Source organism: Ornithodoros turicata, chromosome 4, assembly GCF_037126465.1.
Source record: "Ornithodoros turicata isolate Travis chromosome 4, ASM3712646v1, whole genome shotgun sequence".
Lineage (NCBI taxonomy): Eukaryota > Metazoa > Arthropoda > Arachnida > Ixodida > Argasidae > Ornithodoros > Ornithodoros turicata.
Window position 1 is genome coordinate 69,467,310 of NC_088204.1, and position 25,737 is coordinate 69,493,046.

The 25,737-nt window shown below is 46.0% G+C and overlaps 1 protein-coding gene and 1 long non-coding RNA gene across 3 annotated transcripts in view; one reads left to right on the forward strand and one right to left on the reverse strand.

The window, feature by feature from the left end:
- Positions 1-25,737, forward strand: part of LOC135391783 (baculoviral IAP repeat-containing protein 2-like) — a 64,017-nt gene that overhangs the window by 27,775 nt on the left and 10,505 nt on the right. The window contains exons 12-23 of the mRNA XM_064622229.1: positions 1,020-1,093; positions 1,179-1,258; positions 5,408-5,586; positions 8,177-8,355; positions 13,203-13,423; positions 15,020-15,048; positions 15,114-15,172; positions 17,355-17,422; positions 19,060-19,166; positions 22,071-22,196; positions 22,304-22,360; positions 24,346-24,447. Coding sequence (XP_064478299.1) covers positions 1,020-1,093; positions 1,179-1,258; positions 5,408-5,586; positions 8,177-8,355; positions 13,203-13,423; positions 15,020-15,048; positions 15,114-15,172; positions 17,355-17,422; positions 19,060-19,166; positions 22,071-22,196; positions 22,304-22,360; positions 24,346-24,447 — 1,281 coding nt within the window. The remainder of the gene's footprint in view (positions 1-1,019; positions 1,094-1,178; positions 1,259-5,407; positions 5,587-8,176; positions 8,356-13,202; positions 13,424-15,019; positions 15,049-15,113; positions 15,173-17,354; positions 17,423-19,059; positions 19,167-22,070; positions 22,197-22,303; positions 22,361-24,345; positions 24,448-25,737) is intronic.
- LOC135391784 (uncharacterized) lies at positions 9,986-11,041 on the reverse strand. Of its 2 annotated transcripts, XR_010422103.1 has the most exons (6): positions 10,916-11,041; positions 10,807-10,831; positions 10,699-10,741; positions 10,582-10,630; positions 10,497-10,523; positions 9,986-10,402 (listed from the first exon to the last, which is right to left on the reverse strand). It is a non-coding gene; the product is annotated as an uncharacterized LOC135391784 (long non-coding RNA). The 2 variants fall into 2 exon arrangements; XR_010422102.1 differs by having other exon boundaries at positions 9,986-10,523.

The window sequence follows — 25,737 nt, forward strand, 5'->3', positions numbered from 1 at the left end:
GGAAACACATTGTTTTTGTTCTGAAGCCGAATGCTCCGCCTGTGCCCCTGTCCCGGATGCATGCCTGTACAGCGCCTAGTGCAGGAGCTGTCGTCTATATTTCTGCATAGTTTTCTGCGTTGTTTTTTGCTTCTTCCCTTTTCGTTTTAGGAATAGGAAAGCTCGTGTATGGCTAACTTCCCCCCCTTTTTTTTAAGCAATAAGTATACCGTCCTTCCCTCGATGCACAAGCGCAAATAAAAAGCGGCGGGATTTGACCAAAGGCGCTATTTCTTTGCATATGTTCTGATAAATATTTAGGCTAGGCTAATCACACATATTTTTGCCAGCTCCATCCAGCTCGATAAGTGGTACAGAGGGCAGAGGTGGGCATCTTCAAAGGAAGTAGACACAGAAGACATGAAAGACGTAGAAACAAAAAGTGACTACGACAAGTAGAACGACACTTGTCACGTCCACGTGTTCCTCGTGTTCTGTGTGCACTCCCTTTGGAGTTGAATTATGCCCCACCAAGTCGTCCAGTGTTCCCTCATTACTGAGGACTAATTGCGAGCTGGCGGGAACACCAAGTCAGATCTATCGCCACGTCTATCATCATGAGGCGCCAGTGATTCTGGGTGTTGGTAGTAGAGGTACGACCGTAAACAAAAATGTTTAGGACACGCGCAGGGTTTTTGTGTGCGTCGTAGGAGTTCATTCATGATTTAAATGTTGGAAAAGCTAAGTTGGAACGGGAGGTGTACGCCTTTTCTGTGACACTTATGCTGTTCATAATTGTCACAGAAAAGTCGTACGCCTCCCGTTTTCAACAAATCAGTGCAGATAACAATATCATTCGAGATGATGGTTGGCTAGGAGCGTGCTATGCGGTGAAGTTCGCTTTTAAGAGTGTGCTCTGGTACAATGAAATATTTTTTCTTACGCTTGCGTTGAATTTCACTGTCATTGAGGGCGTTGCAGTTCTCTTTCGTTTAACACTGTTCACTTCTAACTGTTTCTCTTAACTTGTTGCTGCGCAGTACGAACAGTTGATTTAAGGAAGAAAGAAGTTCTGGATGGACGCGAACTATTGCCAGGGTCTATGATTGACCAGGTCAGTACAACACTGCACTACATATATACCACAAACATAAGCTGACGAATATGCGCCTGAGGTACTGATAATACTTCATGCATAGCATGCGCCACCTGGACGAGGAGCACCAGACGAAACGTGTCCAGTCGTTACAGGCCCATCAGCTCCGTCAAAAAACTTCGAGTATGTAATAAGTTAATATTCTCATTGGGCTAAGGGTGAGAGAAAGATAGAAAAACTGATACTTCTGTTTATTTCCGTAGGAGTTCGTAAGCCAGCAAAGAGAAGTTTGAGTTTTCTTTTTTTTTTTTATCTTTGTTGTCCGTGCTTGACTGGAACGTTTCCACATTTCCCGATACCGCAAGACAATACCGTCCGGAATAACGCACTCTTCGAAAAAATTATCGAGCAGTTACACCTCTTAGTAGTTGTCGCATATGCTGTGCCTAAAAGGTTGCAAAGTTCCACGCTATATAAACAGTGTGTGTGTGTGTGTGTGGGGGGGTAATGTCAGGATGAGCTCGCCGTTGTTGGCCACACAGAAGTGGGCGTCGTCACGACTATAGTTAAAAAAAGAAAGTAAGAAAAAGAACGCAAAGCAAAAAAAAAACACAAAGGAAGGACGGACGGATGGAGGATAGCGGAGGTTGAAGGATGGGGATACGGTGAGGTGCACGAGTTCATCGGGGAGAGTGGAGTACTAGATGGGTCGATAAGCAAGGCCTGTCTTCAGCACGAAGAACCACCGGGGTAGGGGATGTCCGCTAGCGTGCCCGAGGTGGAGCGAGGGAGATGGGCTTCGCGCGCAGAACAGTATGCTCGGCAGTCTCGCAGGATGTGTTCGATTGTTTCGGGTTGTTGATGGCCACAGCTGGCGTCACCCCTAGAGCCGGTCTTGAACAGCTCAGAGTTGGTGAACGCGCACCCAGAGCTTCACGGCATGGCACGCTGTGCGCCAAGCATTGAGAAGAATCATAGGGTTATCGCCTCTTATTCGAAGACAGAGGGGGACGTACGCCTTTTTGTGGCAATTTTCATGTAGCAAAATTGCCACAAAAAGGCGTACGCCCACCCCTCTTTTCCAGTCAGAAACGATAGCCGTATCATTCGTGGCACTTATGCTGTTCATAATTGTCACAAAACAGGGGTACGCCTCCCGTATTCAACAAATCAGGGCAGATAACGATATCATTCGAGATGATGGTTGGCTAGGAGCGTGCTATGGGGTGAAGTTCATTTTTAAGAGTGTAGATAGTAACAATAGAAGTTACCTCCTTTTCACACCCTTTTTGCTTATAGTGCGATTGCACTTGAGAAGTGCCCGGAAGCTAGCTCAGACGGTGCAAAGAGTTAGTTAACCACTGATGGCTGCATTCACACGTGGCAACCTTTTCCAGCAACTCGCAGCAACGAACGTCTTTCGAGCATCTTCGAGAGCGCGTTCACACGTAGCAACTCTACAGGGTGTCCCAGAAAACGTGTCATTGAATCATAATAAAAAAACGACACCTCCTAGAATTATGCGGTCAAAGGCATTTGTTCTTACTGGGTTTTTGCCACCTCCACATGTGAATGTGGAGGTGGCAACAATTGTGACAATCCAAATTGTCACAAAAAGCCGTACGCCCACCCCTTTTTTCGAATCAGAAACGATAACCATATCATTCGTGGCAATGGTTGGCACACAGCGAGCTATGCGGTGAAGTTCTGTTAATAGAGTGTATATAGCGTCCAAAAATCTTTAAAGCTCAGCTCCGCCGATTTTCGACTGCGACAGAATGGAGCCATGCTTGGGCTGTGCGTTCGTTTCCGCACAGGGAGCATACATGTTAAAAATTTTCACCCATTTGTTTGTAGTTTTTAAGAAAGCAATTTTTTAAATTTCCATGGCACGGCGGTCCTGTGGTCGGCAAACCCTGACCAATCGCGGCTTCGGCCTGGCTTAGCCGCGCTCGTGGCTTGGCTAGCGCCAAATCGTCGATGCGATGGCGGAGATCTATGGGCGAAGGTGAATGTTTTGGGTGTGTTCCGTGATAATTGCTGTCGTTAATAGCCTGAAAGATAGTTTTGCCGGTCTTCTTTAACAAGCCTTACAGGATGGCCTCGTTGTGCAACGACGGCCGTCGTGAGCGGACATTCTGTGCCCGCACTGTGCTTCATGCTACCAACAAGACCTAACGCCTAACGTGTGACGTACACTTACGCATTCTCAATAGCTTTGGCAGCGCACTATGCGCGGACTTGCTGCGCGTGCAGAAAGCACCACCAAAGCTATTGAGAACGAGAACGTGCTCGAAGACGAAGTATTCCTTATAAGAAACATGATAAAACGGTGCGGTGGTCCCCGATAGCTCGTGACAGCTATTTCAGCACGATGCAGCGGCCATGACGGAGTGTAAACACAAACTGGTTGCCAGGCAGAGCTGGCTAGGTGTGGCTATCCAATCCGCGCAGTTCCAAGTATGACGTCACAAGTGCAACCGCCGCCCGGTAGTTTTTCTCAAATTTCTCACGAAGGAGTATGGAAATTTGGAAAGCAATGTGCGTTTATGAATGAAATTGGGACCACGGTTCTGAATATCACAACGTCTTCATACTTTCGGAACAGCAGCGGAGCTGCACTATGCCTTCAGGGCAGAGAGTTGGTGTGCTGGATTTGGCCATGTTCCAAGCAATTGTGAATTCTGAATGAGAGGGCAAGAGTCTAGCTGATTTATAAACACTGAAAGTGTGGATCTTAAGGAAGGGGGGCCAGGGTTGTTAAGTAACTTTGTAAAAGTATCTGAGTACGTGTACTTAGATGTATCTTGAGGAAATATTAGATATATTTTCAAACACGCACTTCTAACTGTAACTTAATTACTTTTTCAGTAACTTTGTATCTGTCTTTTTGAGTGTTTTTTTAGTAAAAACGACGAAACACCGTCACCGAACAGGAGGTGGAGCGAAGGGTGCGCCGACACTATAGGGATCCTCCATGCGCGTGATAAGCTGCAGCAACCCGTCAAGGCTCCCTAGCCGACACCAGGGCACGAGCTCCACTTTCTCCTCGCCCTTGCTGCATGTCCTGATAAATATTTAGGCTAGGCTAATCACGCATATTTTTTGCCAACTCCATGCAGTTTGAGAAGTGGTACAGACGGCAGAGGTGGGCATCTTCAAAGGAAGTAGACACAGAAGACATGAAAGACGTAGAAACGAAAAGTGACTACGACAAGTAGAACGACACTTGTCGCGTCTACGTGTTCCTTGTGTTCTGCGTGCACTCCCTTTGAAGTTGAATTATGCCCCACCAAGTCGTCCAGTGTTCCATCATTACTGAGGACTACTTGTGAGCTGGCGGGAACACCAAGAACGGAATGTCAAACATGATGTTGGCAACATGTCCCTGAGCTTGGGTATGGTGGGCTAGAAATACGGGTGTGCCAATCGGCAAGTTTTTCAGGTACCCAAAAATGAAGGATGCTCCAGGGACGCTGAAGTCCGCGACAGGGCCGCGCTCTGGCGGGTTTTCCTAAGTCACGTGATGTTCCACTACAGTTTGCCTAAGAGCGCAGGTATGCGAATGTCAGTGCTTGGGATGCGATGCGAACAAACAAGGACACGAGTCACTCGTTATCAGTTGTTTTGTTGCAGGTATCGCCGCTGCTGCCACTGCTGGCCTTCACCGCTTTTTTTATTTGTTTGCTTTTGAACTGAGGCAGCCCGTCTGTCGAAGCAACAACTAGACGAGATAGCGTTTGTTTTTTCTTCTTTATTTTCTTGTTCACCAAACTTGGGAATCAAAGCATGTACACGCCCATGCGCTTTACTGATAAGGTGACGAACGAACATCCACAGCATGGCATGTGTTCTCTCATCGAGACGTTCAGGTGTCTGCCGTTGTCACGTGACGACTTCGACGTACTGTCCCCTAATTGACAACCATCAATGCAAGCAGAAGGAACAGTTGCCGCTGAAGAAAGCTTCGACATCAAAAATATTTTATTGCTTACACGGAGACACAGGCGGAGACTTAGTTTTCCTTTGTATTTCGTGACGAATCCGCATGGTTCGCTGCGAGTGACGACTCGATCTATCCTTCATTTCAGGAACCCCCCCCCCCCCCTTCACCATGCATTGGGTAGGCCGATTGGCACACCCGTATTTCTAGCCCACCATAGCTTGGGGGAAGGACAATAGATAAAACGACTTGTCTGATGCTGGTCATTTCTGTTTTTTGTTTTTGTCATTCCCCCATGCTCAGGGACGTGTTCCCAACGTCATGTTTGACATTCCATTCTGTAGGTTAGAGACTATCTGATGCCACAGCTGTGTTATATCGTGTTTCAGGTACGTCCTAGATGACTTCAAGCTGTGTCCAAATGGCTATGTGCTATTCTTGGAAAACTACCCTCCGAAGTATGACTACCGAAAAGACGGCTTCAGTCGCTTGAAAAGCTACGGAAGCGTGTCGCCCACGATTAAAGGAAAGACGAGTACTCTGGTCAATTCGGGATTATTTTGCTTTGGTAGGTGAACTGTGATCTGCAGCTTCTACGAAAATTGAAGACACGCAATGAACATCGCTGCACGTTGTCGTCCTCCATGTGTAGTGAGGTCATGACATTCGCGCCATTTAGGTTTCGTATATGTTGTCCGAATACCATACACCCCCGTGTAGGACTGAGACAACTGAGTTGTATGCTGTGGGATGTCTGGGATGTTTGCTCCCAAAGCGCGTTGTGGTAACAAAGCTGAACATTTAACTATACGCGAGGTAGCATGGGCGTACGAAGATCAATGCCAAGTCACCGAGGAAGGATTCAAAAGAAAAATAAGAGGGTTGAGAACATCTATTTAATGTACATTAATATATTCCCTTGCAGCAGCCTGCACTTCTTCAGGTCTCTTTCAGGCACCATTGCTTCCAACCTGAAGAAGAGCATCATACTGCAGGAATGTCTTGTTTTGTATATTGAATAGATGTTCTCAACCGTCTTTTTCTTTTTTTGCTTATTTTGAATCGTCACTATGTAAAAAAACAGCACAAAAGGTTTGAAGAAATCTTTGCAAGTGTAAGCCAGAATCCATGCATGGTGACCGATAGAGTCAAAATGTCGGGTTGGCAGCATTCGATTCTGCAAAGGGAGTCTCCACCCAAAGGGAGGGGAGTTGCCCTCAGGCATCCTAGCTCCGCAATGTTCACCGCCCCATCTGTTGCGAATACCGCGAAAGTTTTAGCTGACCACATGATGCGACTATGTATCAGTTCTGTGCCTGGAAATGCCTGCACTACTGCACGTCAGGCAGCGGTGTGGACCTTGAAAAAGTAAAGAACACAAAGCGCATATATAACCGCCAGTGGTTGCTCAGTCATGATGTCCTGAAGCGAAGTCTTTTTAGGGACTCTCTCTCTCTCGTTGGTGCATTTTTTATTGCCTACGTGTGCAGGTTTCGAAATGTTCTGGACCAATGACCTCGATGACGGTTAGTACGCTGCTCATCTACATGCGCTGGGTCCCTTCACCCGCATGCATGTTACCACTGCTGCACCCATAGCGACAACGAGGTGACAGTTGACATGGCTCGAAACCCTGTTTCATCATGCGAGATATTTTTATTTTTATTCTGTGTTAGCGCCGTGAAGCAACTGTGGCTCTGTGCAGCGTACACATGTGGTCACGTAGAGAAAGGACAGCAGGAAGGGGTGGGGACAGGGGAGTATGTGTCCTGGGCCGACTTCAGGGAGAACTGTGCCGGCATACGTCTGGAAAGTCTTCGGGAAACCCAGGGAAAAGCCCAGACAGCACAGCCTGTGACAGGGTTCGAACCCACCACCTGCCAGTCTTAAGCACGACATTGGCTACCACCAACGTGCGGGACGCCTGAACCCGCACGGCCGTGCCGCTGGTCAAGATATTTTCGCTGTGCGATGCATTGTGACGGCACAAAAAATAAAATAAAAGACAAACACCCGGAGTAAGCAGCCCCGGACGCCCGTCATGACCCCTTCACGTGACGTCGGAAGGCCCCGCTCCCTTCTTTCTTTCCGCTGAGCTCACGTGCCACTTCTACCCCCATTCAACTGCACCGGTCCACGTCACAAGTCGCATGGCAGTGCAATGGGTGCCGTCATGATGTACGCTCCTCCACCCCTGGTCTCCCACACTCTCTTACTAATTGTGAAATTCTGGGACATTTTTGAAAGTTTGGTGTAAGACGGTGCCTCGCGCGCCCGCCTCAGGACACCAGCGGCTGTCGTTTCTTTCTTTCTTTTTTTTTTTTTTTTTTGTGCGTGTGTGTTTCTTAGGAGCCATTGTTATTTGTTGCGGGCCATATGCCGCAGCCAAACAGAGAAATGTATAGGGGAGAGGGGAACCTCAGTGCTCCTCTAAGTAGTGCAGCCTTCAAACATAGCTGCTGCTAGTTAGTTACTCGTTAGCGTGCTCGATAACCTACTGATGTAAGCGACTAAAGTTGTGTTGCATAGTACGAATTGCTCAAATATCCTCTTCCGCCTGCAAAGATTTTCAATTCTTGCGTGCAATTGCAATCCACGGATTAGGCAGTATCGCGGTTGATTTTTCTTTACGCGTTGAGAAGGTGTTATGTTGGGATGGAAGGCTGTGCGATGCTCTGCTTGCTTTGTCACTGCATTGCCGCTGACAGCCCAGAGCTTCTGCAGTCCCGTTCAAATTGCCCCAACGGAGCGGACAGCTAGTCGCAGCCTTCTAGTGTAGCATGGGAACTACACTTCCAATAGTGAAATTGGTTGGCAGGAGCTACGCAAGCTGGGAGTATCCGTTCTTATCTGTGCTTATATCATATGGACCTATTGACTTCATGGACACAGATATAAGATGGCACTAAAGTGGGCCCTCTGGCAGGTGCCATTGAGAGGAACAGCCTCTGTTCGAAATATTGGCGGCTCAGGTCACGATGATTTTGATTCAATGGTAGCAACTGGGTCCTGTAGATTATCCACTTCTCGACGACCATTCACAAACCCATTTGCAGCTGTCTCTGTTACGCTTCATATGGTATGTTCTCACGGGGATTTCGATTATTCTGCTGCTGATTACATTACTCAGAATTGTTTGATTGCTGGCTATCTTTCAGGGGATGGTAACACGGTTACGTGTTTCCACTGTGGCGGATGCCTCAGTGACTGGGCTGACGAAGACGATCCCTTCGTGGAACACTGCCGCTGGTTTCCCGAATGCACGTTTACTCGTTTCTTCGCTGGCGATCATGCAGTGAATTACATCATAAAAGAACACACGAAACTCATGAAAAAGGTGATGATTGGTCGCTCTCTGCAGATAATTTTCGGGCTTCTCACACCTGGCGTCGCGGGAAACACACAGCACATTCAATGCACTGCGAGTTTAAGGTTTTTTCAGTTACCACGTGAAAATACAAGCAAGATGCGGAAAAATTCATTTGGTAGTGCAATTTGCATACTAGCGTCTACTTTTTCTGTTTTTTCAATTTCAAGCCGTCCGCAGTGGCTGGCTGACATCCCGACTTTATATGTTTACGTGCGAAGGTGTGAGAGGAGGCGTTAAGCGGGTCCTATTCTCGTCAAAGTAATGGACCTCGCTCGATTACTTTGTGCGTCACCTGTCATTGGTCGTTGCGTGAAGAAGTCGTGAAGAACAGAGATGAATGTCAAGCGCCCTCAACCAATTGTCCAGCTCTTGATCCTGCACTCTTTATGCTTTATCTACTTTATCACGAAGATTACAGGATCAAGAGTACGAATATTGGTTGACGGCGCGTGACATTCATTTCTGTTTTTCACGCCTTCTTCACGTAACGACCAGGGACAGGCGAGACACAAAGTAATCGAAGTGGATTACTTTGACGTGAATAGGGTCCCTGTACACAGCGGGATGACTTTCGGTTGTGGTGGTGCCATCGTTCTGCGCGACATGGAATGCAAGTTGCCACAACTAAGTGTCTTTTTGCATTTACGAGCGTCATAACTTCCGACAAAGTGTGACAATCCTTTCAATTAACTAGGAATTAATCACACATTTTCCCATTGCCGCTCAGGGAACGAATGGCACGCATGCGTTTGTTTCAATGAAATACATAAGTAGCATTGAATAAACATAACACAGCTGTACTTTGCCATGCAGTTTGTGCATAATGCCTTAATGCATGCTTTAATGCATAATGATACTTTCAGCTGACCAATGTTGAAGATAGCATCATAGCTGCGTCAGTCATTATTTTGCGGAACAGCTCGTCAATGAGCTAAGCACCAGCTAATAGCATATTTTTATCATATCGCGAGGTTGCACGTTGCATATATCCAGCTGACCGAATCTCACTTGGAGCACGGCTGTCTATCTTGATGACCAGGCAGCTGCTCTTCACATTTTGCACGAGCGCATAAGTGAGCTAGTATTTTTTTTTTTTTTTTGTCTCTCTCTTTCCGCTTTTGGTTTCTCATTTGCAGTAGGCTACACGTTTTGTAGTACGTTGCACAAGGGCATTTTGTGAGTTCCATAAGCCTTCTCGTGAACACTTCTCGCTAGGCTGGACCATATATCTCATGCTGCGCCCTCATTCGCGGTTTTGAATCCCGTGAGTAATCTCTTAAATCCCTCCTCGCCGCCAAGTGGCGTTTTGTGTGGAAGTTCTGAGCGGGACCGCAATCCAGTTTCAGTTGACATTTTTTACCCCTTATGAAAATGGATGTTTAGTTTCTGTTTACTTTCTACAGACCAAGGTCAACATGGAAAACAAACATTCTTCAGAGTTTGTGTTGCTTTCATGTTTACATCATATGTTTACTTCTTGTTGACTTATGGCCCTCAACTTTCTGTAGACATTTGGCTACAGAATAGCTGTGGAATTTTTTGTTTTCTTTCTGTGTACTGTCAACATAATTCTGGTAACACCATCCCGCGCGTAAGTATCACAAAAAAGCCGTGCGCCTACCGTTTTGAACAAATCAGGTCACATAGCGATATCATTCGAGTTGATGGTCGGCTAGGAGCATGCTATGCGGTGAAGTTCATTTTTAAGAGTGCATATGTTCACTTACTCGCAACACGCATAAAATACACGAAATGAAGTACTGCAAAATTATATATGTATCTACTTTATTCCGAAAATGCATACCTTGAAAGTGGTATCCAGTGTCGACACAATCATACAAAACATCCCGCGCACACAGTAGTTACGTATTTCACACGTACACATCCTTCGTGCCACATAGTGTCGCGTCGCACAATTGACAGTCAGTGATCTGCTGTTCTTCTGGCGACCCACGGTGAAACAGCTAGAATTTCGGCGCCAGCGACGTCTCTGAAGCGCTGGAGAGATATGTGTCTGAAATAGGGCGTGCAATCGCAAATTAGTAACGTTCAAACACAAGTGAGTAAAACTGAGTAATACGGTCATAGCAACAACAAAGTTGGTTCACCCAGCTTAGTGTTCAACAAAGTAGAGCCTGCAAGAAGGAAAATGAAATTAGCAGAATCAACACCAGCCACGAAGTGTACACTTACCTGACGGGACGCAACACTGCAGCCGCTGCTCCGAACAAACAACAAAAACCTACAGCACAACAGTCATGGTGTGAATACATGCGAAGCTTAATCACACCCTCCGATCACACAGCTTACCCATTACGACGCAAAATCATATCCTCCTTCCTTCTTTCATGGCCTGCAACAACGAGAATGAAATTAGCAGAAGCAACACCGGCCACGAACTGATACTTGTACACCTACCTGACGGGACGCAACACTGCAGCCGCTGCTCCCAACAAACAACAAAAGCCAACAGTCATGGTGTGAATACAAGTGAAGCTTAATCACACACTTCGATCACACAGCTTACCCCATACGACGCAAAATCACGGCCTCCTTTGTTCACAAATGGACGAGCGAGCGCGGAGACCGTTCAAACGTCTTGCAACGGTTGCAACGACATTCCGATGATGCTAATGGCGATGACTCCTTCGTGACGAGGAGAGGGGCGAGGGTGAAGCCTGAAGCACGGCGGCGCAGAGTCAAAATGTGGAGCAAACTTGTCGCATGCGCATGATCCTCATGTGGTCGTATAAGTTGGAAATATATTGCATAATAAACTGAAATATAAATAATACGAGGAAGCGCCTTCCCAAAGCCAACGAAAATGTATTTAGAGCTTTAGTGTGCAGCTAAAATGTGGGAAAGTGTCATTTAAGCAACATTTGATCATAAGTTCAGATTCAAATACCGCTTTGTTTAGTGGAAAGACGGTAACACTGATCTGTCTACCTCCCGGGAGTTTTTTTTTTTTTTTTGAACTCACCCTGAAATTGCTAATATTACCCATACAGCCTGTCTCCCAATGAATAGATTCACAAATATGCCTCTATACATATATACCGCCACCCCCCACCCCGTTAGGAAATGCTCGGTACCCCCAGAGGTCGACCTCTGGGACATTACTGGCCGATAATGCGGTAATTAATAATACAAAATACATCTATAAAATAAAACGGTCGAAATAAATACTCATTACACAGGTGCACAGAAAGTTCACAAAGCGTCAACAACGACACCTATGTACATTGTCCACACAAGGTACACATAAGGTATTTCAAAAGACTGTCAACATGATGTCAACAGCAATTCCTGTTGACTTGATCAACAAGGAGTCGAAGTCAACACACTGTCAAGACAGGAAACAAGAAGTCCACAAGAAGTCTGCAGAAAGACAAAATGCATTTTCATAAGGGACCACCTCTCCTGATTTCTCCGTCAAAAGTAGCAGTATAGTGATAAGTGAGCGCAGGAAACAGCGAATTGGGGTGGGGGTGGGGGCATGGTGACGTCTACAGTGAATATTGGGAGACACAAGCTAGTTATTCCATCTATACAGGACGTTTCATTTATTCTTCGCAGAATTCTTAGAATAAAGCTATGAGAGCTACCTGAGGTTTTTTGTGCGGTCAGGCGAATATCCTCTTGGAAAGAGAGTGTATCTACTGGACGACTATTTACTTAAAATTCATAAACTAATTAAATTAATTATTAATTTGATTAATTAATTATATGTTTTTGGGGCAATGCGAGATAACAGAATAGGAGCCAGCCATTATTTAAATCCGTCCTCTCTTTCTTAAATATCCGTGAACGACCACGTACTTTAAGATATAAATCGCCAAATTTCGCTATGCAGATGAGACGAACTAAAAGCTTCTTGGGCGCGAAAACAGGGGAAGGGCCTTTTCGTTCGAGGAAGGGCGTTGTTTTTGTAGCAATCAAGCTGACTGGAAGAAACATTCATCTGTGGGACAAATATACCGCTTTCCGGTCCAGATAACCCGAAACGATGTCGTTTGTGCGCTCGAGAAGTGCGTAGTTCTCGATTTGTCGCATTAGCATACCCAAGTTTGGAGATTTATATCTCGAAGTACGTGCTCGTTTAATGATTTTCGAGGAAGAGGATGGATTGAAATAATTTTAGTTCTCCTCGTATTTCGACAGCGTCAGGACTTGTTTAGTCACACAGGTTCACAGAGAGAGCTTGTTCGTTCGAAAGAGGCAGCGAACAAAAGGAGCGCGCAGGCGCAGCAGAGAAGTAGTGAGAGCCCCCATCGAAGAGCGGCCAGCACTGGGTTACTTCGCAAAAACAGGGGTTAACACGTTAAACTGTTAACAGGGGTTTCAGAATGCATAGGTAAACAGGAAAACTAATAATATGGTTACTAAAATAACGAAGTTCCGATGTCATATTGTGTAATACCAATTTTCAGTGTTGCCCGCTGTACAAGGGGTTGTTTGACACTAGGCGTCGCACCGCTCCACTATGCCGCACCTTTCATGGCAAATTAAAAATATTTATAGCGCGTTGTCGGTCGTGTGGTTATGCATATGGTATTTAGAAGCAACAAAGTCTCAAGACACATCACCGGCATATCATGCTTGTCTACTGCTTTACAGTACCTTTAAAAGTAGTTAATGAATTTCGCGTAATTCGTTGTCCAGTAGTTACAGGCTCTTTCACAGAGCCTGTCTGTCCTGCCGTGTAGCCCGACCGCAAAAATGGCATTAGTGCTCCTTTCATCGATTTTTAATGAACGGGTGGATGCTGGGAAATCCCCTGCTTTTTCGCGTAATCTTTTTCTCTCCTATAGCTTGAAGAAAGAGCACGTACGGAAACAAATGCCAATCACAAGGCGATCGTACAGTCAGTTCTGAACCCAGAAGATATTCGCTTCAGTGAGACAAGAGGGGTGACAGAGCTTGTCTTGGCTTTGGCTGCAAGCTTGCTGCCAACATCTTTAGTGAAGGCGGACGACATATTCTCGAAAGTGGACGAACTGTGCCGCCTGAGGCTTGTGAGGGACTGGAGGACGTAAGTCTTAATTCCATGTTCCTGAAAGGGTTTGTCATGGCGCATTACGTTACAATAACATGGACGGTTTTAGATATAAGCTACGACAGTTTGTCTCTGCACATTAGGGAGGGCAAAGAGTGTGGAAACCACGTGACGACATGTCTGTCCACTTAGAATGCAGAAATGAGGGGTATATTCATAAACCGACATGTTACTCCGCTTGGGTTCCCGAATGAAATCACGTGCGCCTGTCCTTGAGCTTCCCTTTACTTCGGAGAGAGACCAATGGGAGAGAGTGAAACTGACAAGCTGCGCAGATAGCTGGTCTACTTACACAGTGCATAACGCATAACAGGAATACGGTTGTAACTCAAACGTCGCCATGCCGGTACTGGACAGCTGTTTCGGCCTTGTTGGGCCTCATCAACAGTACGCAGGCAGGCAACGTTTGAGTGGATGGCGTCAGAAGGTCACGTACAACGTGATTCCTCCCGTCAGGGTGAGATAACTCACTCACTGAAAGCCCAGTACAAAGCCAGTGAAGTATAAAAGGAAAAAAAATAGCCAGAACTCTTTGGCTGGACGTATTGCATATGTTTGTAACTCAAACTTCGCCATGCCAGTACTGGACAGCTGTTTCGGCCTCGTTGGGCCGCATCAACAGTACGCAGGCAGGCAACGTTTGAGTGGATGGCGTCAGAAGGTCACGTAACACGTGATTCCTCCCGTCAGGGTGAGATAACTCACTCACTGAAAGCCCAGTGCAAAGCCAGTGAAGTATAAAAGAAAAAAAAATAGCCAGAGCTCTTTGGCTGCACGTATAGCATATGTTTGTAACTCAAACGTCGCCATGCCAGTACTGGACAGCTGTTTCGGCCTTGTTGGGCCTCATCAACAGTACGCAGGCAGGCAACGTTTGAGTGGATGGCGTCAGAAGGTCACGTAACACGTGATTCCTCCCGTCAGGGTGAGATGACTCACTCACTGAAAGCCCAGTGCAAAGCCAGTGAAGTATAAAAGGAAAGAAAATAGCCAGAGCTCTTTGGCTGCACGTATAGCATATGTTTGTAACTCAAAAAGTCGCCATGCCAGTACTGGACAGCTGTTTCGGCCTTGTTGGGCCTCATCAACAGTACGCAGGTTACTACATCAGATGCGCCACTTTGTTTTTGTCCTTTTCACCTGACCTCACCTGCACTCTAAGAAAACGGGTGTGAAAAGGTGGTAACTTCTATAGTTATCACCTAGTTCAACATAGAGTCTGATAAAGGGTGTACGAGGGTTTGTAAAAACAATCATCATATATCCAAGTTGCTACAAAAAGGCGTACACCTTCCTCTCTCACTGAATCAGAAGCTGTAACCACATGATTCGCAGGTAGCAGGTAGAACTTTGCAACCTTTTAGGCACAACAAATGCGACAACTTATCACCTCGTAAATGGTGTAACTGCTCCACCCCTTTTTTCTAAGAGTGTGGGTGTCAAAAACGTTTCCAGCGATGACCTTGAAATCTTCAAGAACAGCCAGTACGCGAGTAGTATAGAGGCGGGGAGCAAAACAGCTTTGCGTTCAAGACAAATGCATGTACGTACATATTTGCTCTATTTCTGCAGGGTACCATGCAACATTGAAGCACGTTTCCGTAAGTAATACGTTTCGATTAATGCTAAGATCGAATATGGAATTAATATTGTGCTTATCCCTCAGCTCGGCTAATCGACATGAGGTGCTGTCATGTTGCGGACGGTAACACGAAACAAAATGATGTAAGTAACTAACAGGATGTTTCCGGAACTGTCCCACAAGTTCTACAAAGCTAGATTTACATCACAAAATTCACATTTAAAAAATAAAAGAAACAGGCAGCGGGAAAATATGCGACCAACGACAGTTATATGTATGTAACTGTGGACATAAACGTCATGCAGGAAGCTTTATTGATGCATCCTCTGCTCCCAATCACTTGTGTGATGAAATAAATAGTGTTATTATTCTACATAAATTTAATATCTTGACTTGAACTCTGAGACTTACAGAGAAAGAGTAATGATCTTTCGCCTCGCAACAGAAAGCACACGTCACGTTTGCCATTTACTCTATTATCATAATTGGTACGTGCTCATGAATTCATTCGCAGATGTGCGCGTTGTACTTGTCATCATGTTGTTCTCGTTTCGCTTGCTTGTTTGAGAAATAGAGGGCTCGTGAAAATAGGTTCATGAGGCACTTCGCGGTGATAGCTAATACCTATTCTTACTCCGTCCGTGTCTCTATTACAATCCCTATTACAATGGTAACAGCTACCAAAAAGTTGTCAGTCATTTCCAGACATACAAATCGCCTCGGTCCACGTTTGCAGCCAAGAAGCGAAGCGAGAAGGACGAGGATGACATTCTTCTGCTCCTTCAGATTCCATTTGAATGCTTCTGCTTATAAGTGCTGAAAGGTTAGAATGGCAGAGGAATCTGAAAAATGAGGAGTTTTCTTCTGCCGTTTCTTGTATTAACTTCACAGGGAATAAGAGATAGACAACTTGCACATATGAAAACGCTTCTTCTTTTTTCATATGGAGTGCGATCCCATTTACTCAAACTCGATGGAGACCAAAGATTTGTTCTAGTAATGGGGAGTTCGAACTAAAGAGAGTCACTCCGCTCTGAATGAGGGCTCGATGCGTTGGTAGCGCGTGCTGTCTACCTTTGTGCCGCCTCATAGCTCGCTAGGCCTGGCCGCACGCTGGCGGTCTTGCGATGGCGCAAATATAGGGCGATTGTTTCTTTCCAGCATATTAATTTACAGAGAAACATTAAAGTAGCTCAGGATAGAAATATTATATGTGCTTGCATGTGTTTCTTCAGCAGCGACTCTCTATATAAACCTCATTGGTGATGCAACGCCCAACCCGATCGCGAACGCCACGAACGCGAATATCTTTTTTTTTTATTGAACTGACAACATCGTAATGTTGCCATCCTAATTTCAGAAAATGTGAAATTGCTACCTTTTTCTAGCTACGCACTCAACAAGAAGTCATGATCACCTCAAAACAGCGAGGCCTGCATGCTTTGCCGAATATAAGTAACCGGAGGCGTTACGTAGCAGTCATGTTTGGGCGCCCCGTTGCGATGATTTGTTCCTTTACTCTGTCAGAAGTAGCGCTTTCATGAGAAACGGATTTATGTGATACGTAAACTTTTACATTTTCTAATGTGAATACTGACACGTCACGCGGGGCCAGCATTAACGAGCTGAGGCATAGTCGGGAGCGGCCCTGCAAATTTTTTTAGTAAACCAGTATGCACGTTCATATATTGGAATTACCCAGCGTTCTACCCCATTGAAATACACATGACTTTGCCAGGACCAATTCAAATTATCTAAAAGTTTGAATTAACGCAAATAATTAACTACGGGACCCCTATATGTATATTGTAACCTCTTGTATCATATTGTTTTTGTCAAATAAATCTGAAAATCTGAAATCTGAAAAGAAATAAGCAGGGATTTCTAATCCATGAGATTGTCGTTGCAATAGGAAATGTACTTTATAATGTAATCGGTAAGTCTGACATGCGCCGTTTCTTGTCATGTGGTGTTGATTTGGAAAGTTTTGGAATTCGTTCAAGAATTTCAATTTATTTTACTCAAAATATGAGCGAATTACGTGTAGTACGTGGCACGAGTTCATGGCATGTAATTGCACATGTTATTGCATTATTCTATACATTGCACACTTTATTCCATTGTTCTATACCTAGCAACGTTCGTGTTCCATTAATTTTCCTTGACGTGATTACTGAAAGACGGTGTACATTGTTAAGGAGGTCTCCTGCTCAGGTCACAATAATAATACTTACACACAGGATAATTGTACTTGGGTCTACCTAGATCAAGTTGCTTACTTGGCAACACATACTTGAATGCTTAAGCACCTGTGTCTCAATGCAGGATTCGCCAAACCTATCACAGCAGCTGGTGGCAGCTAGTGCGGAATGCACATTGGCAAAACATCCCAGGTAAGCATATGACGCATTGCCCCTGCAGGGATTGGGTTACAAACATTCATACAAGGGAGGATACAAACATCGAAAACATACAATGGAGTAAACAAGCGCAACAGTGTATTAAGATGCGCTTGAGCTCAAGAGAGGGAAGAGGATAGGCATGGAAGGATAGTAAATCTGGGACTTTATTCCATCATATGTGTGTATATCTTGCAGACTTGGAAGAAATAATGCTCCGAGTAAATAAGTGTGCAGAAGATAGTGTTAACAACAAAAATGCTAATGTGTTCTGTTTTTTTCGCGTTAATAGCATCCTGTTAACGTGAGAAATGTAGCTTTTTCTTTGAGATAGGATCCCTTAAAATACAAGTGCACCAACAAACATGGTCAACAACAAACAAGTTGAAAAGTGCTAATTCAGCTGTGCAACCACAGAGGTCGAACGGAGCCGACTAACAATAAATGTAATGACAAAAAGAAGATGAAACACATGTATGTCCGAGAAGCTTAGCACAGAAATATGCCACAAAAGCTGTCGCGCCTAGTTGAGGCCGCTAGGACGTTGTTTGAAGCTTGATAAATTCCTAGTACGATGTTCAGTCTGGCACGTCTGGTGTCGCTGACCGATATTCTTTTCTGATTGCCGTCTAGAATTACCTGCAACTTGTTTAAGCTCTAAAGCCCAGTTCCTAGATATAGCGCTTTGCTACATAGCACTAGAGAATTGCGCTATATTTTCCTCTTCGCATTGCTACGAACCGCTATAAAAACGCTCTTGTCGAAGTAGAGCCCCGGTCAACTTTTCTAGCGCTATATTGAGCGGTCAGTCTGCGTTGACCAATCGTGAGCTTCTTTCAGCCGTTATGTCGCGGAAGCTGGGGTTTGTTTTGCTTCCGATCACTCGAAGCAGCAAGACGGGAATGGGACGACGACGACGACGACGACGTGAAAATGGCCACGAGTTCCATCTGCCCATGCTTGGATGTTTGGTTACTATAGTCTGGTATCACGATCACAGCATCGAAAGTGTTATCACCCTTCATGCTGCGGATACCCAACGCCGACAGTAAGCAATCACGGTAGTATCGGTCCATCACGTCGCAACGAGATATCCCGTGACCCCAGCAGGATAACGATATGTGCTCGGTTGTATGTGAGAACAGCTGGCGGTAAAACAGTGCAAGATTTTGAACCTTCTAGCGGTATAAAGCGGTATAAAAGCGAAGCGCTGTATGTGGGAACTGGCCGCTGACACCGCGCTGAAGAGCGCACATAAAACCGTATTTGAGGAAATTTTCTCTGTTGAGACATGATACTCACAGAATGAGTTGATTTCATTGGCCAGCACTCCCTCAGAGTTTTACTTGACGGGATAACAACAATGAAGCACCCAAAGAGCCAGGCGAAGTAGCCATTAGTCCTATGGATCTGCGATGTGCTGTGTGTATGTGAGATTGTATCGAATGACTACACGGAATGCCTTCATGTTTTCCCCGTAAAATAAAGATATGAGCCATCTCTGATTACTCAGTCACAGGAATTCGATGTGATTGTTTCCTCATGTAACACGCGTTAGGTGTCAGTGTGTTATCCGTTGAGCCTAGTTTCTTCTGTAGATGTGTTTTGTCGGTTTCGTCCCTTTGACGCAGGTACTCTGATTTTACGAGAAGAATACATAGTTTCGCTGAGTTCCCTCATCCCCCCAGGGGCCATCTGAAGCGTACCACGTTGGCTAGTGCTGGCCTCTTCTTCACAGGTTTGTTCACTAACAAATGTCCATGATCATCTGGTATGTCCCACTCTCACTTTGCACAGAAGCCCTCCACACAACTGCACCGTAAACTTTTTCCCACCTTTAAAGGTGTGCGCTATGCACATTCAACTTGGTTGCGTAACATTGCATCTCCAGGATATTTTACAAAATTCGGAAAGCATTGCAAAAGATCAAGTGTCCGTGCAAATCTTGCTTTCATTATGTCTTAGATATCGTAGATACGAAACTAATATATATATATGGATTGCTACCGATAGTCGAGCACGTGCAAGTGTCTACAATACTGTTGAACACTGTTCAGACGTTGCAGGACTGAATTTTTGGAGGACAGACAACACTCGAGTAAAGAAAATTAATGCCAAACCGTGCTCCATTATGATGTTACCAAAATTACACCGAAAAAGGCGTACGCTACGCACGTTATTACACCTTTAAAGGTGTGAAAAGATTTAGAGTGTGTCATTGAATCCAGGGCAACAAGGAATGCCCAATTGAGCATTTATTTCTATGCTATAGCACTGGACAGCAGTCATACAGTAATGTTGTAATGAATAGAAAAAATCTTCTTGGAAATATCTTGGTGTATTAAAGATCGCCACAACTTGCCGCCTTTAAAGGGACTATCGCATTCATCCTGGTAAATTCCGAAACTGTAGTGCCGTTTTACGCAGACTTCCTCACTGATGATAACGCCGAAATCCCGACGCGAATTCTTCTTCTTTTCTTTTTTATTTATTTTATTATTATTCTTCATTCTCCTTTTTTTTATTTGTTTCATCCTTCCTCATCTTCATTATTTTCTTGTTGTTGCGGAATAGCAAGCCGACGTCCCGTTTGGCTGGCCTTCCCCCATTGTTTTCCCTTTCGTCTAAGAAATATATCCCCCCTCCCCGCGACGCGAATTAGTGGCGTTCTTCCTGCGCAGTTTGATATAAAGCTTGGCAAGAGCAGACGACGCATTCGGACGAAACATCACCCGGACGAGGCCAATCACTGCGCGCCCTTTGACGCGGAGGAGACCAATCATGGAGCAGCCGGAGGGATCTTTGTATCCTTGGCGACCGACCGACAGAGGGGCGGGTGAGCCGGAATGCTAGGTAGAGCCCTGCACAGGCCCGGGCCCCCGACCCGGCCCGAGCCCGACCCGGCCCGCGGGCCGAGCCGGGCTTGTTATTGGCTGTGTGCTGCGGGCCGGGCCGAGCCCAGACCGACAAAATACGCTAGCACCGCGGACTGGGCCGGGCCCGTGCCGCGAAAATACGCCACCGCCGCGGGCCGGGCCACGCAGCTAATTCCACACAATGGAGATGCATTAGTTCATATCATCATGTGCTTGCGTCATTCCTGTGCATATTTTGCAAAGACAAGAGAGGGATACTGCATTAGGCATATGATTCGGCCCTCTGATAGAACACTCTGAAAATTTGTTTAATAATCGCCGCAAACGCGTACGTCCCGGCTGGAAATACTATGCCAGGATCTACTCCCCGGGTCACCGGTGGGTCACCGGTGGTACGGTACGTCACGGGCCGGGCCGGCTCTAGTCACTGGGTCACCAGGCCGGGCCGGGCCAGGCCCGGAAAAGTCGGCCCGTGCAGGGCTCTAATGCTAGGGGACGGCATCTTCTCTGTGATCGGTTCGCGGAATGTTGTCTCTGGTTGGCGTCGAATGTATTCGTACACCCAGATGCGCAACACCGTGTTTCACGCAACATGATTACGTCAGGACTCACACTGGTAAGCGAAGGTCAGCGTATTTACCAATGCCTTTTCACTTAGTATACTGCGACGCGAACACCAAGCAGACGACCTAGGAGACAATCGCCTTGCGCTGCGCTCCCATTCATGTGCCTGGCTTACGTCGTCATCGTGTTGGCTGCAGATGTAATGCGAACCTTTAAAACTTGTTTATTTAATATGTAAGCTGTTTTCGAAAGGGAAATCTGGCCAAATTGGCTCTGAAGCGGTGACGAACATTACCCTATCGGTATCGTACATACGTTCCCGGATGCGATCGTCCCTTTAACGTTACTGGAATAAAATCAGGGTCGAAGACTTACGAGAAATTGTTGTTCTGAGGCTGGACACATAGAAAGGACAAATACATACAAAGCCTCAAAAGAGTCCTACACTCTTAAAAATGAACTTCACCACATAGCACGCTCCTAGCCAAGCATCATCCCGAGAGACAACGTTCTCGCCCCTGATTTGTTGAAAACGGGAGGCGGAGCCTATTCTGTGCCGTGCATAATGAGCACAAAATAGGCTCCGCCTCCCATTTTCAGCAAATCAGAGGCGAGAACGTTGTCATTCGGGATGATGGTTGGCTAGGAGCGTGCTATGTGGTGAAGTTCATTTTTAAGAGTGTACAGCTATAGCTAACCTTTTCAGGGACTTCCATCTTCCATCGAAGACTTAGAATTGCTTTTGATTGTTATAATGCACATTCTTAAAAATGAACTTCACCGCATAGCACGCTCGTAGCCAACCATAATCTCGAATGATATCGTTATCTACCCTGTTTTGTTGAACACGGGAGGCGTATGCCTTTTCTGTGACAATTATGAACAACATAAGTTTCACAGAAAAGGCGTACGCCTCCCGTTTTCAACAAATCAGGGCACATACTCATATCATTCGAGATTATGGTTGGCTAGGAGCGTGCTATGCGGTGAAGTTCATTTTTAAGAGTGCATGATAAACTTAACGTAATTTGTGTACCAGAAGGGCAAACGTGCTGTCCAAACTGGTGCAATACGGTTTCTAGCGGTATGGGTAAAGAGAATCTGACGTACCCAAACTGGCCCTTCACAACCGGAACCCACGCTTCACACACATTCTGTTCTTTTAGAATAGCGATGGAATAGAAATTATTTTTCTGTCTCAGGTTTCGGCGATGAAACAATATGTTTCCAATGCGGCGTTAAACTGGAGTGTTGGGACATTAACGATGATCCGTATAATAAGCACGCAGAGAAGTGTCCCAGCTGCGTGTTCATCCGGAAGAAGCTAGGTGAGAAGTCTTTTTATGGCAATATATTTTCACGAGGAAGCGAGTCAGCTGCTTGAACGTCACCAAGCGTATAGGGAAGATTGAAACAATCTATTTGTCAATTTCAGATGAAAGATCACTTGAACAGCGTTCACCACCTGAAAACAACGCACCCTCGACACCAGGTGGAAACACATTGTTTTTGTTCTGAAGCTGAATGCTCCGCCTGTGCCCCTGTCCCGGATGCATGCCTGTACAGCGCCTAGTGCAGGAGCTGTCGTCTATATTTGTGTACAGTTTTCTGCGTTGTTTCTTGCTTCTTCCCTTTTCGTTTTTGGGAATAGGAAAGCTCGTGTATGGCTAACTTCCCCCTTCTTTTTAAACAATAAGCATACCGTCCTTCCCTCGATGCACAAGCGCAACTAAAAAGCGGCGGGATTTGAACAAAGGCGCTATTTCTTTGCATATGTCCTGATAACTATTTAGGCTAGGCTAATCACACATATTTTTGCCAGCTCCATCCAGCTCGAGAAGTGGTACAGACGGCAGCGGTTTGCGCCTTCAAAGGAAGTAGACACAGATGACATGGAAGACGTAAAAACAAAAAAGTGACTAGGACAAGTAGAACGACACTTGTCGCGTTTACGTGTTCCTTGTGTTCTGCGTGCACTCCCTTTGAAGTTGAATTATGCACCACCAAGTCGTCCAGTGTTCCCTCATTACTGAGGACTAATTGCGAGCTGGCGGGAACACCAAGTCAGATCTATCGCCACGGCTATCATGATGAGGCGCCACTGATTCTGGGTGTTGGTAGTAGAGGTACGACCGTAAACAAAAATGTTTAGGACACGCGCATGGTGTTTGTGTGCGTCATAGGAGTTCATTCATGATTTAAATGTTCGAAAAGCTATCTGTTGCCCTAGTCGTATACATGTATACGAATGTGCCACGTACGTTTCCGCATCCTGCTCCCCAGCGCATGTCTCACATTGGGCTTGTTTATCCGTGCACCCCTGTGTCCGTGCACCATCCGTGCACCGTAATACGCCGTTCACTTTTTGAGTTAAACAGGAAGCTAGGTTCACATCTCGAAGCTGTAGAGCAAGATTAAGCGGGCATTCACACGGGCCAACTTTCTGCACCAACTCGAACCAACGTCTTATGACTAACTTCAAGACAGTGCCGTCTACGCTTATCACGTACCAACCCTGCAACTCCACCCCCAAGAAACCTTTCGGCAATCTGAGTGTATCGGTTCAAATCCAACTGCTGGTGGCTTTTTTTTTTCAACTCAACATTATTCACAGTGAATTCATTTTATTCCTCATTTGAATCCATGCCAGGGACACTCTTCACCGCATTAAGTTCACCGCATTAAGTTCACCGCATAGCACGCTCCTAGCCAGCCATCATTGCGAATGATATCGTTATCTGCCCTGATTTGTCGAAAACGGGAGGCGTACGCCTTTTCTGTGTCAATTATGAACAGCATAAGTGTCACAAAAGAGGCGCACGCCTCCCGTTGGCTAGGAGCGTGCTATGCGGTGAAGTTCATTTTTAAGAGTGTGGTACGACAGGAACAAAATCGAGTGATGCCCTCGAGGGTCACGTGGCAACGCCCCTCACGTTGATTCGCTAGGACACCACTAGCTCTGCCAAGTTTTCAATCGGCGAGAGATTCTGGGCCACTCGAGTCCGTGATTGGTGGTGTCGGCCGACTCACACTAACTCCAAAGTTGGTCATAGTTATTGGAGAAAGTTGGCGCGTGTGAACGCAGCCTTACACGTGTGAACAGATGAGTGCTATGTATCCCCGTTGGCGTTATGCTGAAGACGCAGGGGTCAATGGGAGTTTCCCTCCTGTTGGTATACCTTGCGCCAGACGTACTCCCGAGCAGTTTTAACCCAGTTGTGCTGTATATTTGTAATATTCAGCGTTCTCTGTCAGATTTGTAACTTGTAGTGCTGGATTTTCAAGGTTAACATTACCTGTCCGTCTGTTGCTTCATGTTGTCCTTAGCAGAACGGGAAACCACTAGGAAGGGGAAGCACACGGGGCAGACTAGAGCGCACGTTGTTAGCCACTCCCCTTGCGTTACAACCGCCTCTCTGGCTAATGATACACCGTGAAGAATGGATTTTTAATGGCTGCCTAATTTGATCTGAACAGATGATGATGAAGGGTACTCCAGCATGCACCCGAGCAGCGGTGCCAACGCTCCAATACGGAATCATAACGATGGAGCCTGTGGGGTTCAAACGATGAACGAAGGTACGGTACAGTTCTTTGACTTTGACGCGCGCCGAATCACTCGCCGAATCGCGCACGCCAGCAGCTTCACCCAACTGTCTTCATAAACGTCTCTCAGTTACGGTAAAGTCACTGAAATGGGAATGGTATCCTGTCACCTTTGCCGCCGCGACACAATGTCGTTCGTAGCATGCTAACATACCAACCAATGCTGCGGCCGCCATTGTTGCTGTAAGGTCGAAGCGGGAAAGGATGGCGTTACTTTCCCCTATCCCGTGACTTTAAAGGAGCATTAAAGTGGTATCTAACATGGCCAAAAACTCCTGTCATCTTGTAAAGCAGTATGTGAAAAGCATTCCCACAAAATATTTCTGTCCAAAGTTGTTTCGCCACGGTACAATTAATTTGGAAAATCGCTGCCGCGGTGACAGGCCGGAGCGCTCCAACTGTAGACCACACCCGCTCTACTGTGACGTTCGTGGTAGAGAGCCCCTTATTCGTTCGTAAGAAAAACCGTCTGCTACGAACATTGCGAGCTGTTTCTTGTTGACTTCTATTCTTTATATGATTTAGATCACGTTATCTAAAAAAAAAAAAAAACAAGGCATATATGCAGCCTGAGAAAATAAGATTACGATCATAAGAGTAATATATCCGCGGCTTCTGTGCAATCTCAGAATTCACAGTAGCAGAAAGCAAGCGATGGCGGCGGTATTGTGGCGCCACCTGTTAGCCACTGAACCAACTAACTAACTAACTAACTAACTAACTGCGCTGTGAAAACGGTCGGACAGGCTGCACACTGTCGAGAAGCACGGAATTTTCGCTGTACAAGCGCAGTTAATTTCGGGCTGCACCACTCGTTCTCGGACATCACGTATAGCCGGGGAACGCATGGCGTCTCCGAAGCGGTGGTAGACGCTTGGGCCTGCGCGATGTTGCTCACCTCGATTATGTGATCCCAGGTCCAATGAGGAGCGTCCTCACCACTTGCGTCACATAGTGACCAGTGTGGTGGCGCTCATCACGTGCCTATCGTGAAGGCGAAGGAGGGTGTTTCGCGCACGGGAGGTTCGGGGAGCTATTGCAGGCGTCCCAATTTCGCTACGGTTGCATTAATTGTGGAGAAACTGTTTTCGGCCGCCTAACATTCCATACTGACCAAAAACAGAAACAAAGTTGTGGGCCTCTAGACTGCTCCTTTAAGCTACGGACACGGCCAACGTCACCTACAAGTAAAGGAAACCTGGTTACTTGAATGATGTGACCGAGCCCTTAGGAGTCCGCCGACTACCACCGTGTTTTCAGTGG